At 41.8% G+C, this 15,300-nt stretch overlaps 1 protein-coding gene across 1 annotated transcript in view; it reads right to left on the bottom strand.

The window, feature by feature from the left end:
- Hacd2 (3-hydroxyacyl-CoA dehydratase 2) overlaps nucleotides 1-15,300 on the bottom strand; it is a 91,306-nt gene that overhangs the window by 31,080 nt on the left and 44,926 nt on the right. The window contains exon 4 of the mRNA XM_021185030.2: nucleotides 5,181-5,269. Within this exon, the coding sequence (XP_021040689.1) occupies nucleotides 5,181-5,269 (89 nt within the window). The remainder of the gene's footprint in view (nucleotides 1-5,180; nucleotides 5,270-15,300) is intronic.

Here is a 15,300-nt window from a genome sequence, read left to right as displayed (position 1 = left end):
ATTCAAGGTCAATGAGCAAGAACCAGGATAGCCAAGCTTAGGCAGTGAAGGATTTAGAAAACATAAAGCTAGTGATAATGTAATAATACAAGGGGATCATGTTCTAGTTCCTGTAAGCAGCAGAACTCGACAGCTTCAGCCATGTGCCTCTGGCTCTAGAGTTAAGAATGGAAGGAACTACTGGGAAATTTGATGCTGGTTAGCTGGAGCTAAGGAATTAGCGGTGATTAAGAAGAGACCAGCATCGTTGAGGTGAAATCTTCTGGAAATTGTTTTCTGGGATCACAAAGAAGCTGTGTTCCAGAGATACCCAAGATACTCATGCTGCGGCTGGACTTGGTAATGTGTAAGAGTCACTCAGGTGGTACTGCTTGTGAAGGAATGAAGGGATCATGGAGAGAAGCTGAGGCTTAGCACTGTGAGAGGCCAGGGAAGCCCATTGGAGAAGGTGAAGCCTCAGCTGTAGTTGATGGCCCAGGATTGAAGGGGTCATGCAAAGGATTTGAGGCTTGGCACCCTGAAGAGAGCCTATGAGAGGCTACTGGTGAAGCCTAGTTGGAGTGGAACACCCCAGTGTGTTGAAGATGTCAGTACCATGGGATGATCACCAAGAACAGCAGCCATAATGGAGTGGATCAACCTGAGCATAGAGTGCTACAGAGGACAGAGATGGAGAAGTGATGCCAGCCCTTAGGAGGAGTCCAAAAGATCAAGTGGAATCCCAGACACTGAAAGAAGAAGCTGTAACATTGAAATTGCCTTGGAGACTCAAAGATGTTAAAGATGCCAGAGCCGGAGGCAGAGGCAGGCAGATTTCTGAGTTTGAGGCCAGCCTGGTCTACAGAGTGAGTTCCAAGACAGCCAGGGCTACACAGAGAAACCCTGTCTTGGAAAAACCAAAAAAAAAAAAAAAAAAAAAAAAAAAGATGCCAGAGCCATGGGATACATGCTGAGGAAAGCTGCTAACAGGGAGTGGAACCAGCCCAGGAGGAAGCAGTTTGTTGCAGTCAAAAAAGATGAAAAAGGAGTGGAGATCTGAAGACCACTTTGACATCAGCCATGGAGATGCAGAGTTTGGAGTTTGCCCAGCTGGTTTCCTGCCTTGCTTTGGTGATTACAGTTAATTAAGTTGAATGAATCTCAGAAGAGACCTTGAACTTTGGACTTTTAACATTGTTGCAACTGCTATAGACTATGAGGACTTTGAAAGTTGCACTAAATGCATTTTGCATTATGCTATGTTTAAGTATGGCCCCCATAGACTCATGTTTTTGAACAAATCTATGGGGACCAGGGAGTGGAATGTGATGGTTTGTATATCCTTGGACCAGGGAGTGGCACCATCTGAAGGTGTGGCCTTGTTGGAATAGGTGTGACCTGGTTGGAATGGGTGTGTCACTGTGGGTGTGGGTATAAGATCCTCACCCTAGTTGCCTGGAAGTCAGTCTTCCACTAGCAGCCTTTGGATGAAGACATAGAACTCTCAGCTCCTCCTGCACCATGCCTGCCTGGATACTGCCATGCTCCCACCTTGATGATAATGAACTGAACCTCTGAACCTGTAAGCCAGCCCCAATTAAATGTTGTTTTTTTATAAGACTTGCCTTGGTCATAGTGTCTGTTCACAGCAGTAAAACCCTAACTAATACACATGCCCACTCCAATTCACTTTAAAGATGCTGTTCCTGACTCAGTTTAATCAGAAGACTCACACTCAGACCCAGACAGAGAGTGGGGGAGCAAGTACCTGCAGAGGCCAGATGCTGAATCAGCCAGTTCAGATCTGGGACAGGAAGAAACTCTGGGTCAGCTAGAGTTGTGGACTGCCTCTTCTAACTCCCCTCTCCCCTCCGAGCTGGCTGCCGTGCCACAGCTTTTCTTTGTTCATACGTACAATCTCGTTAAAAGGAAATGCTGGAAGAATATTTGCTACATTAGGTAAAGGAAAGGCCTCAGTGTCAAACTTTTTTTTAGATAGGATTTCTCTATGTACCCTGGCTAGTTTAAAACTCAAAGAGATCAGCCTGCCTCTGCCTTCCAATCACTGGGGTAGAGCACCACCAGGCCTACCTAAGATATTTATGTTAATATCCGTATTACTATGGTGTCAAGTGGAAGAGTGGGTCTTTGTTTTTAAGAGAAAACTCTCTGATCACCTTTAGTTCCACAATGTACATTACAGCACCAAAGTAGCTGGTATCCCCCGGGTAGAGAATTAAAATGACACGAAAGGATGTGTGTCTTATAAGGTCTCTTAAAGGAAAAAATCCTCAAGCTGGATGTGGTGGCACCTTGGGAGGTGGAAGCAGGAGTTTGACTCTGGGCTGCATAAGAGCCTGTTTGTTTGTTTTTTAAAAAGGAATGAGAGGCACATGGGGGGAGGGGGCAGGGGTATACTTCAATATAAAAGTTAGATCTCGAAAGGTTTATGAGCTCTACTTTAGCACACCACAAAAATAATTACAGGAAACAAACAAACAAACAATAAAAACAACAACCAAAAACAAAACAATAAACCAAGAGGAGCCGACAGCAATGGCACACACCTTTAATCCCAGCACTTGGGAGGCAGAGGGAGGTGAATCTCAGGACAGCCAGAGCTACACAGACAAACCCTGTCTTGAACAACGAACAAACAACAAACAAAACAAAATACTAAGGGGAATGAGCACAGAAGGCAGAAGGAATCAAGCCCACAGAATATAATACTGGCTGTCCCCTTTGGAGAAGAAGGTGACAGGAAACGGAGACGGAGAGATAAAAAAGCGGACACATTAGTCACATGGTTCGCATGGTCACAGGCACAGAGCTGGGTAAGACCAAGAGTTATTTTCCAGATTCTTCAGGAGAATGGAAGGTAAGTCATCGGCAGTGTTGGACACAGCAAATAGAATTACAGTTTCTGGGAACTTTAAGACAGCAACATAGCAGTTGGCTAATACTTGGGGCTTAGGAACAGGTGACAAAGAGCAAGCAGCCTGGCTCCAGAAAACACAGGCTTTTCAACTTAGCTGTCCAGGCAAACTGGGGCTGGAAATGTACTGGAATCAACAAAATGACAAATGAACAGTTCTGTCCAGAGAAATGAAATGAGATCCTGGGTCAGCAAAAATACCAACTCTATTTACTCAAGAAACTTGTAAGTCAGCTGATCAACTAGGTGCAGTGAATGAAAGAAAGGACACTGAAATGCAGAGCCCCAAGAGGTGACAAAGAGATGGTGACATTTACTACACTAGGTTCTTCTGAACATGGCATGTTAATGTTAGCAGAAAAACTGGATCACTTGGGCTGCAGAGAAACAATTGTGAATATGCATCTGTAATGAATACATACAGTAACACTGAAGTGTGATAGTATATTAGAAACCACCTGCTAAATGTCAAGTTTCCACATCTGGCAGGCAGAGTGGTTACTGGAGATGATGGCAAAGTCTAGCACCTGTAATCCACAGAGACATTTAATAGCTTTATAGACAATCTGTTTCAATGGTCTGTCCAGGAAATCTGGAATCTGTAGAATTGCTTCGTTTGAACTGCAAACATTTTTGGGTGCTTGCCCACTTGCTTTGGCTGCCATCGTAATAAGCAGAAGAGTGGTCCCTGAAGCAGGTGAGGCATCAATCTTGAAATAATCAATATCCACCTGTATCAGCAGAGTGAGTCAGCAGCTGCATCTCACTTACTGAATCCACATGATTGCCCATTTAAGATGTAAGGAAGGAGCTAGGCCTGGTGCTACAGGCCTGTACTTCTAACCATTCAGGAGGCTTGGGTTCAAGGAGCATGTGGGATGAGTGAATGCAAGGGTGACATGAGGCTGGGGAGGTGGTTGAGTAGCAGAAGGCTTGTCTACCAGGCACAAGGCTCTGGGTTCAATCCCTAGCACTGGAGACAAAAGGATGCAACTGAGAGACAATGAGGAAAGACTTTAGGTTACTGAAAATACTGGCAAATAAAACTAGGAGTTACTGGTTACAATGAAAAATATTATAGTATAAACAAATAAGTATAGGAAGAAATACACATAGAAATATGTGTAAAGAGAACTCTGTGGTATTATAAGTAACACCTTTCTAACTGTAAGAGCTAAGAATGAGAGCAACAAGCTATATGTAATACTAGAACTTATTTTCTTGTTTTATTTTTTAAAAATGTGGTTATTAAAAGTAGGTACACAATTATTTTGCATTCTTCCTGCATAGCAAGTTTAGACATCTTCAAGGAACAAGAGACTGACTGAAAAGTCAAGTCCATGGACCTGCTAATTCCATGGGACCATAACAAAATGACAGCTTATCAATCCAAGTGTTTAAACCTTGCCTAAGAACTCATTAGATATGTACATTTTTACAGGTATCTCATGGGCCAATTAAAAAAAAGTTTTTAAAAAAATTATTAGTTGAAATATGAACAGAACTGTCAAAATAAATCCTGACAAACGCCAAGCTTTAACAAGAATTTCAGAATAAAGGACAAAGAATACACAGATTAATATTAATAGATAAACGGTCTCTAGAGCCCAAAGGGATCGAATGCTGACATTGGTTGACAAGTGTAGAGACTGAATGCTATAGACGAATGTTGTACCTGCCAAAACTCTCCTCCAGGTAACATGGGAGAAAACTGACACTGGGGACAGCAGCGTCCTCTCAGAACAACGTGAACCCAAACTAGAGCTTGGTTATAGATCACACCTGAGGGGATGATGGCTTTCTCCCCCAGGTTCTGTCTGACACTGGGTGTTCTTGTATGAGCCATCCATACCTGGTGCACATGGCAATACCTTTAGCCCAACTGAGCGGGCTGGAAACAAGCTCACCTTTCCTGGTCCCATGAAAACAGAAGTGCTCTGAGAGTGAGCCAGTGCCCCATTCTCTCCAAATGCAGAAGCCAACACACTGGCTACAGACAGACACCAAGAATACAACTGGGTTGTGATGCTGTGCACACCCTACCTCCATGGGAACTGAGACTGTAGGTCTTCCACTCTGATCCAGCTCTCTATTGAGCAACAATGCAGATAGGGGTGTGTCTTCCACTTTGGACCCAATTGCAACAGTAGACACCAGCTATCGGCTTTAACTTGGTTACTTTGAAATGATCTGGAGATCTGATTTCAGCCAGAGCAAACAGGTAGGAGAAAGCTCCCTGGTGACTGTCAATGTTAATTTTACTCACCTCTTTGACACTATGTGTCACTGCCCATATTAGGAAAACTCTTGACATCACCTGGAAAGAAGTCAGGACAACAGAAGATGGCACAATCCCTGAAAGAAATTTAGGATGTATAAATAGAGGCACTAGACTAAGTTTTATCACATAATATGCTTTCCAAAACTTTCAAATCAAAATGTCTACAGTCAATACCATCTCTAGCAACTGGAACTTACCTATGCGGCTAGAAATTAAGTCTGGCAATATAGTCACCACTAAAACCTTTTTTCTTAACACAAAGCAAACATGTTCATGACAACTGAGGAATAGCTACATTTCTTTCTTTAAGCCTACAGGGTTTTTAATCCTTACAAAGCCAAGCCACTAACCAGGGAGATACTGATGACTCACTTTCCAATATGGCTGTCACGATCCCTAAGCAAGTGTGAGCAGGAAGTCAGTCCAACTAGTATTTAACAAAGTTGAAAGTTCCTGGATATCATCAACCTTGAGTATTTTGTCAACAAGCCTAGCAAAATCAAAGTTTATTATCTTTAAAACAGATTTTCTCAACTTATTCCTTCAATGTACTTATTAGTTTATAACACTAGATCATCTTTATTTTAAATAATCAAAATCTGCTAACCTAATATTTCTTTGGCTTCAAATGCTACAACCATAATCTTTACCTAGACATGAATAACCACTGTCATGTAGCATGCTTGCCTCCTATAACTATTTAAAAGCCCAAATAACCCATGATCTAGAAACACTCTTTTCTCTTTGTGACTTTAAACTATCAAGGACTTGCTTCTAGAAATAAGATTTGGAAGCCAGCAATGTCCCTGACCTCTGGACAACTGCCAATGCCTATTCTTAAACCTGATAGACCCCTGAGATTGAACCTGGGAAATTCTGTACCTGCCAGGAGCCACCATCCCAGTCAATGTGTTTGCTTTAAACCCAACCTCATCTTCAGCACAGTCACTGGTCTATCCTACACCATCTCTATTCTTCAGACTCCCTAAACTACTAAAATACTGGTTTTTTGTACAACAGGACAAGTTACAACTTGACAAAGACCAGGCCAGAGTCAGCTGGAGTTCCAAATGTCACCACAGGCTTAGGGCAACAGGAAACTACATTACAATTCTTTAAGAAATGCTATTACCAGCCAGGCAGTTGTGGCACATGCCTTTAATCCCAGCACTTGGGAGGCAGAGGCCAGCATAGTCTACAGAGTGAGTTCCAGGATAGTCAGGGCAACACAGAGAAACCCTGTCTCGAAAAAAAGAAAAGACAGAAAGAGAGAGAGAGAGACAGCCAGACAGACAGATAGACAGACTATTATGCTAACAATAGATTTGAAGAAAGAAACTTTATAGCTTTGAAGATAGCCTGGTTCCCCAAAGCAAGTAGCATGGGAATGTCAAACACAGTGTTTGGCATACAAACGTGTCCAGTAAATCTCTGTAGAATGAATGGAAGAAAATATAAATGCAGAGACAGACAGGTAAGTGGACTAGATATTGAGTCTGGAAAAGAACCTTCACCTTCAGTCACTTGTTTTTTCATTAAGAATGTCAGACAGTTCAATAGAAAAATGAGTGTATTGCCAACAAACCAGGACAATGGGTACTTACAGGTGAACAAAGGACTTATACATAAAACCTGACTCAGGAGCTGAGGAGATGGCACAATGGTTAAGAACCATTTCTTGCTTTTCCAGTCTGATTCTCAGCCCCATGTCAGGTGGGTTACCCAGGAAGTTCTGCTGTAGAGAACCTGAAACCCTCTTCTGGCCTCCTTGGTCACTCTCACACGTGTAGCATAAGCACACTGACACAATATAGATTAAAAAAAAAATCCTAAGAAAAAATTAACTCAAGGCACGCACACACAATTTATTTTCCCATAAAAACTTGTTTAAGTGGGAACAATAAGTATCTATCAACAGATGAATGGGTAAACAAAATGTGGTATGCTCTTAAAAACAAAAATTAGTAAAAACAAAAAACCAAACAAACAAACACAGGGCTAGAGAGGTGGCTCAGGAGTTAAAAGCATTGGCTGTTCTTCCAGAGGACCCATGTTCTATTCCTGGAATCCACAAAGCTGCTCACAGCTGCCTGTAACTTCAGTTCTAGAGGATCTAATGCCCTCTACTGGTTTCTGAGAGCACCAGGCATGCAAGTGACACACAGACCCGCAGGCAAACAAAACATCCATACACATAAATAAAAATAAAAAATAAAGAGATACACAAGTGAAATCCTCAAAGAACAAACTAAGAGTACAACAAAAGGTAAAAGGAAATGAGGTACTGATGTGTGCCACAGTGCTGATGACCTTTCAAGACGACTATGCTGAGGTAGCTATAAAGTCAATGGCAAAGACTGCACAGTTTAGATGACCGAGAGCAGATCTGTGCTTACCAGGGACTGGAATTTTGGGGGATATAGGAAGTAACTGCTAATAGATTTCCTTTTGGGGTAATGAAAATGTTCTAACATTGACTGTGGTAATGGTTGCACAACTCATTATACACGCTAATGGGTGGATTATATCTGAATAAAGAGATGTTATTAAAAATAAATGAGTGAAGTACAAAGCTTGGTTATAAAATTATATAACACAGCTAAAGATGCTGATCAGTGAGCCAAATATTTAGTGAACATACTTAGCCAGATAACACCTCGAGTACGCTTTACAAGAGAGATGGAGAGTTAACATTTTTATCAGCAGCCAGCATTTGTTGCTTAAGGAAAGATGAATATTTCTAACTGCTGCTGCTTCCTCCAGCTCCTCTTCCTCCTGCTCTTACTCAGAGACCACCTTATTAAATAAAACTATGCCCCTTGCATTTTTGCCCTTCTTGTCTGGCCACTAACCAATGTGCTGTACTGCTGAGCTGCTGGTATTTCTAGCAACACTCCAGGATGCTGCTGTATCACAGTTAGAAGCTCAAAATTGATTTCATCTTACTCACCAGCAAGAATTGAGCTTTGGGAAATTGGCTTATATTAATCAAACCATGCAAGATGTTGTAATAATCCAAATATCCATTTATTCATCTGTAACAGTGGCATAGCTTTCTAATAACCAAATGACAAGGATTGTAAAGGTTCTCATCTGTTGCCAAAATCAGAATGCTTACAAGTGTGACTTTAAATAAAGCATCTGGAAGAAAACTGGAACTAACTGAGTATTGGAGTCCCCTTTCCCCACTCCACACCAATGATGGAATCCAAGCCTGTGCAGGCCAGGCAGGCACTCTACCTCAAAGGTACATGCCATGCCCACAAGGGATTCTTTTACTTCATTTTTTTTAAAGATTTATATATTTTATGTGTATGAATGTTTTGCCTGTATGTATACATGTATGCCTAACATCTGAGGCAGTAAGAAAGTGTACAGGATCCCCTGAAACTAGAGGTATGGGTGGTTGTGAACTACCATGTGGGTGTGGGGAACTGAACCTGGGCCCTCTGCAAGAACAAGTGTTTAACTTCTGAGCCACCTCTCCAGTCTCCAACAAGGGATTTTTTGTTTGGTTGCTTGTTTTTGAGACAGGGTCATTCTATGTTGCCTTGGCTGTCCTGGAACTCACTAGGTAGATCACACTGGCCCCGAACCCACAAAGATCTGCCTGCTGAAACTAGAGGTGTGCACTGCCATGCCTGGCCCAATGAGGGATTCTTAATTCCCCACTTCCTACCACTAAGCATCTTTTTCTAAGAAATAAGAGTATTTATATTTGCTTTCCTTTCCAAAATGCTAAATTAAAATACCAGAAACTTTTTCCTTAGAAACAAAATTTGAAATCCAAAAACAATTTTTTATTCTTTTCCTTTGTCTTTATTTTTAAACAATTTATTTATTATCAGTGTCTATTATGGCATGGTATGATGTGTGCTACAACACTTGTGTGGAGGTGAGATGACAACCTTATGACCAGCTCCGTCCTTCCACATTTATATGAGTTCTGGAGATGGAGCTCAGGCCGTCAGGTACAGCCTGCACTCTATCCGCCGGGTGAGCACTCCTGATGACCCTTTAAGCATATTTAAAATCACACATGAGTTCCAACGCTTGTGCTCTTTATATTGTGTTTTCCCTCATATATTTTTTTCTCTCATATCCTTCAAAATATCTTGAGTGCTACTATTTCTTTGTGAAATATATTTTCATTTTCCTTTTGTCAGACAATTAAATTACCTGAAATTTCTTGTTATAAGTGAAGGAATAAAATATTAAAAATAACTTAGAATTTTTGAGCATGGATTTGTTCAGACATTCTTTCCTTGGGGGAGTTTCTCAACAGTAGATGTACTAAGTCAAACGTTATGAATGTTTTTAAGGCCTTCCGAACAGTTTGCTATCAATTTGTACTCCTAATCAGCAGTATCTGAGAACACAGGCTTTTGGCAATAAATTTAAATCTTATTCAAAAACAAAAACTAATTAATGTTCCCTAGTTTGGGGCAGATGACAAGACACCCTTGTCCTCCCTTTTAGGCACTCCTGAGACAGCTGACTACTCAGTTACCATTTCCCCCAAGGTGTCATGCATGCCAGCTCTCAGTGATACTGCACCGTACCTCAACAAGCCACCAAGCAAATGGGTTACTCAGGCCCTATTCTAAGCACACCCTCAAAATGCCTGTCCTCTAGTCCGATGGATCGCCAGCAGGGCGTCTGTGGATGGAGCTCAGGGCTCGCTCAGCAACTGGATAACACTCCCGAAGCCCTACGTGCAACCCCAGCACAGCCTAACAACAGCAAAGCAAGGAACCAACTAACAAGACTTGCCAGCAAGAGCAAGAGCTGGCAGCACACGTCTGAAATCTCCGTACTGTGGGGCTGAGGCATGAGGACTGTGAGGTCTAAGGCCAGCCTAAGCTAACAGATTAAGATTTTGTCTTAAAAACAAAGAAACAAACAAACAAAAAAAAAACGCCAGCAAGGTCTTAGAGTTTCTATTGCTGTGATAAAACACCATGACCAAAAGTAACCTGAAGTGGAAAGGGTTTACTTCATCTTCCTTGTAGCCATCATCCAGAAATCAGGGCCATGAAGAAGTGCTGCTAATTGGCTTGCTCAGTATGTTTTCTTACAGTACCCAGGACCACAAGCCCACAGTATACAGGGTCCTTCTAGATCAATCAAGAAAATGCCCCGGGCTTTCCCTTAGGTCAATCTGGTAGGGTGACTCTCAATTGAGATTCCTGTCACTAGCTTGTATCAAACTTACATAAAAGCTGTATGTGGGGCACAGTTAAAAAATAATAATAATAAAATAAAAAATAAAAAAAGAAGTGCCAGAATGGCTGCTCCCCTAGGGGTTTTTATTGTGAATAAGAGATAACATCCATAGGCATCTAGCTTGGCGGAGGGAAGCCTATGAGCTTGAGAGTTTAGGGTTGGGGTGTGTGTGTGTGTGTGTATGTGAGAGAGAGAGAGAGAGAGAGAGAGAGAGAGAGAGAGAGAGAGAGAGAGAGAGAGAGAAAATAAATATGTGTGTAAGCTGTATAAAGGGGACCTGGTTATCAGTTGCCCATTTCTGGAGAAATGAAGATTTGCTGAGCCCCTAAGTCCTGCAGAATAGGTAAGTCCCGGGTATCTTTCTTCCTACAGTAGCTGTCAGGTAGGCTGGGTGACAGGAGCTGGTAGATTGGCCACATATGAGCAAGGCCAAGATCAGGTTGAAGGTTAAATATTGCAAAGGCTAACTTAGGGAACACAGCTATAGGATAACTGTGCATCATGGAGTACTATTTTTCCCTGGGATTTTTAGGGGAGATCCATTTCCCCACTAATATTAAAAAGTGGCCCTTCCCACACTGCTGCCAGGCTGTCTTGTCTCTACTCTCAAGCCTCTTGGAGTAGAAGTAGACACCTCCTGCTACTAGGGAAACAAGGGGGTTGGGAGTGGAGGCGCGGAAAAGGCACCAGAACATAGGACCAAAATATAGAGGGAAGGCTGAGCTAAAGGAAACTACATAAGAGAAAGCAACACCTATGTGGACACAGAGGCTAGCACACTTGCTTGGAATGGGGCGCACTTGACCAATACAACAAGATAAAACAATACAGCCTGTAACTGACAGGAACCAGGGGCTTGGTGCTTTGAGCCATGTTCTTGTATACTGAACTGGCTGACTGCCCCACTGGTTTCTCGGTTGCCATTTCCCACCTCAGACAGCAGCTGTCAATGTGCTTGTGACTAGCAGTCTACTCTTCCATTTACTGGAGCTTCCTGTATGTAAAACACCCTCAACTGGATTCAGTACAAAGCTCAGCATCTTCTGAGCGGAAGGAGGGAGCCTTTAACAGCTTCATTAAACAGTAGCTTTTCACTCACTTTTAGGGTCTCTGCTATCATCATCTAACCTTGGAATAAGAGCAAAAGACAAACATGAAACACAGTACATGTGTCCCCAACATTTCTGAAGATACCATACATAATAGGATGGCATTTTGAAAAAGGTAAAGCTGTAAAAATACTAGGAGCACATTGTAAGCTAGTTCTAAGTCATGACAGCTTACTCAAATTCCTATTCAAGTCAGCATCTCAACATCAGGTTCCCATTTGATTGTAGAACACGGGTGAATATCAGACTGCTAATCACAGCTTTGGTATATGGATGGTTTGTCTATTTTCACCAATAAGACCACCTCATTTTTTTTTAAGGTAAAACTGTCAGGCCAAACAAACTTGACAGGTGAACGGTTACATAAGTATCATTATATAAAGAGTCCTGAGCTCTCTGACTTGCTCTACTCCATGTGAGATCATAAGGGAGTAGGAACGCTGGGCAGCTGGAGAAACTTCCCTGCATGTCCTCTTAGGAACATTGGAATTTTGTGCCATGTAAATGAATTATCTTCTGAAAAATTAAACTCATGTAAGTATCACTGTAAAGATGGGGGTGTGTGAGAAAACAAAATCTTGGAATTCACTCAGTAGCCAGTGTAGTTATAACAATAACATGCACATGGGCCAGATTTGGAAAACAAAACAAAAACAAAATAAATTTATTGTCTAATTGCAGAGTTTATGGTTATTTTTTTTCTTTATAAATTCCAGTATTATGATATCAAGAGACTCCCTGGTAGACTGACAGATAGGGAGAAGGACCATGGCCTAGGGAATATAGGGGGTAAATTTCCATTCCAAGATGGCCAGTTTCTTTCCCACCCTCCTGACTTGAGACAAAAGTGGGGCAGCTTGAAACAAAACAAAACAAAACAAAATGGCTTTCTCACTTTTTGTCTCCCACCAACAGCCCCTGCTGATGGGCTGGCTGAACAAGTTCAATCCTGCTCAGGATACAAGCACAACAGTTCTGGAGCAATCAACGACCCTAACTGTTCAAACTGACCAACCCTAAATTAGGGAAAGGCAACTCGTAAGATGGTTTAAAGCGCCCAGGCCTGGAGAAGAGACTAGGTTTTGGCTTTCTGAGTTGTGCTGTGGTAGAGTGTGTGTGTGTATGTGTGTGTTTCCCTCATTCCCATCACCTTTGCAGAGGAGAGGGTCTTTTTCTCCGTATGTATGTCTGCTGTGTATGAGTTTTCTCCTCCACAATCCCCAGTAAATGCCTTTCTTTCTTTAACTGCTGATTCTAGCTGTGGTTCTGAGATTTCTCTGCTGCTACCTGCTATGATGAGATTCTTTCCTGCCTTTTAATTCTTTAACTGGCAGAAAAACCCAAACCCAATCAAGACCCCTAAACCGTATCATATCTAGACTGTATCAATGCTATTTGTACAATAAATTATGTTACAATAGCAATCCAATATAGAAAACAGCATTTTCACTTTCTCTTACTCATAATGGTAAGAAGTTAGGTTATTTGAACCTTGAACCCAAAACCAACCAAGAACAACTTGAGGTTAGCTTGACTGAACCAGTTAAGGAATTAAGAGTCTCTGGAGGGCTATTCACAGCAAGTGTGCACAGTTCACATGCCTCTGCCAGCTGTTTCCCCTTGAAGCACTCATAGAGGGTGGTAGTGTTCCCTGAGTAGGAGGCCAATAGAACATGGAGAGCGCCTGTTGACAGCATATAACGGACGCACACTGAAAGCAGCTTGCAGGAGGAGTGAAGCTTGTCAAAGTACTGCAGAGGCTGGGAAGTGAGGAGAAGGGAAAGCAATTATAACTCAAACCTAACAATTCCTTCGCTAATTTTAACTAGCGAGGTGGAATGTATCTGCAGTTTGAAAAACGATAGGCAAAGGAGTGCTCAGGTACAAAAGACAAAAGACCCACACAGAGCCTGCCTGAAACGGCCACTGTAAGAAAAGGTGCTTCCTTCCCACCAATCATCTGCCATGGTTCTGACAGTTGTGGCTTCTCCAGAATAAACAAATGGCCTCAGGGAAGAACGAGAAACCCTAGACTCCAAGCAGAAGCTGTAATTTTTGTTACAAGATAAATCAAAGTCAGTAAGACTTTATTAATGTCAAACTTTGCAGAAATGCCACTTTAACATTTCTCAGCTATGAATAATGGAAATCCAATATTAACTTATATTTACTTTTAAATGGAATTGAAAATGGAGTTGAAACGGAGTTATTTAGCCAAGGTATTCTTAACTTTTTGAGTCAAGAGCTGGCATAGCTAATATATTTATTCATATTGGACATGTTTATAAATAATTTTAAATGTTTCCTTTGATTTTAAAAGACAGCAATACCAGTGATAATTGTTTCTTAGTAATAGGGTCAGGGATGATTCTTAAGTTATTATTATTCAGGGTGTGCTACAGCACACAAGAGTGTGCAGAGGACAGCTGTGGAGTCGCTTCTCTTCCTCCACCTTTACATGAGCTCCAGGGTTTGAGCCTGGGTCACCAAGCTTCCAGGCTACTGCCTGCTGAACCAGCTTGCTGGCTACCCTTCAGATTTTCACATTCTTCATGGGTTTTGGTATTGGCTAATTTCCTAAAACATTGTGTATGTGTTAATTTTATATTGGAAATAAAGCCTATTCCTTTAAGAATGTTATGACTTGATTTAATAGCCATTACACTAAAATGGGTACAATTTTCATGAAAACAGCAGTAACAAACTGATTTACAATCATTTAAACAAAAAATAAAAACCTGAACACATACAATTTAAAAAACCCTAAATTAAGCACAGTACGTGGAAGACTTTATTATTACCTAGTCCTTCTACTAATGAGGACTTTGCTGGAAGATGAGACCGGACACAAGGTCATTACTGTTACTTATAAGCATGGATGCGCTTAAAGGCAGATGAGTGTCTCTGCTTCAATTAAAGCTTAGCAAATAAGATTAGTCACCCACACTGAGCATTATACCACCACTATATTCTATTAATTACCACTCAGATGCCACATTGCTGTGAACTCACTACTCTAGCGATAACTCAAGCCCTTCTGGCAGACACTTCTGTTTCCCCTTTGTGCCTCCCTTCACCACAACCACACTGGTGTGCACTGCTGGCATGCCAGCTTCCCTGAAACCCCTTGTAGCTCAGGGAAGCTGTGTAGAGCTTGCTTGTACTGCCACTTTGTGCCTGTGGCATGAATACGATGCCACATAAATCGCTACTGTTGTAAGTACTGCATCACAGCACAAAGACAGAAGCCATACAGTGAGGACAGCAGAGCAGAGAGAGACTTCGCACCTACGAAAAACAAATCCCTGTGTGGTTCAAACCACAGTGGTCAAACTTCTGGCTCCAATAGCTAGATGCAACCCCCCTGCCCTTGAACCTTGGGGAAATGAGTTCCAAGTCTGAAGTGAACTGAGGGGATACAAAAGGTAAAAAAGTACAGCAGAATCAAGGGTACTTCAGTTATACTTTACACACAAAACAGACAAGCCCCACCAGGAGAGAACACGGTAGAAAGCTGGTGGGTTTTGTTTTCTAGACATACAGTTTTCAGAACCATCAGTAAAAGAGTTCCTATCTTTCAAACATCACTAATATTTTTTATCCAAAAACCCCACTTCCTTTTACAATCCTGACATGTGGTATCCATGAGTAGCACTTAAAAACATCTTCCTGAATGTTAGCAGCCCAATGCCAGGCTAAGATCCAGAAGACAGAAACATGGCACGGAGGGCTAGAACTGAGTTGCTGGAAGACGGCTGCCCTTTAGTATC

Source organism: Mus caroli, unplaced genomic scaffold (genome assembly GCF_978045245.1).
Source record: "Mus caroli unplaced genomic scaffold, Mus_caroli_1 scaffold_17, whole genome shotgun sequence".
NCBI lineage: Eukaryota > Metazoa > Chordata > Mammalia > Rodentia > Muridae > Mus > Mus caroli.
This window is presented reverse-complemented; position numbering and strand designations above follow the sequence as displayed.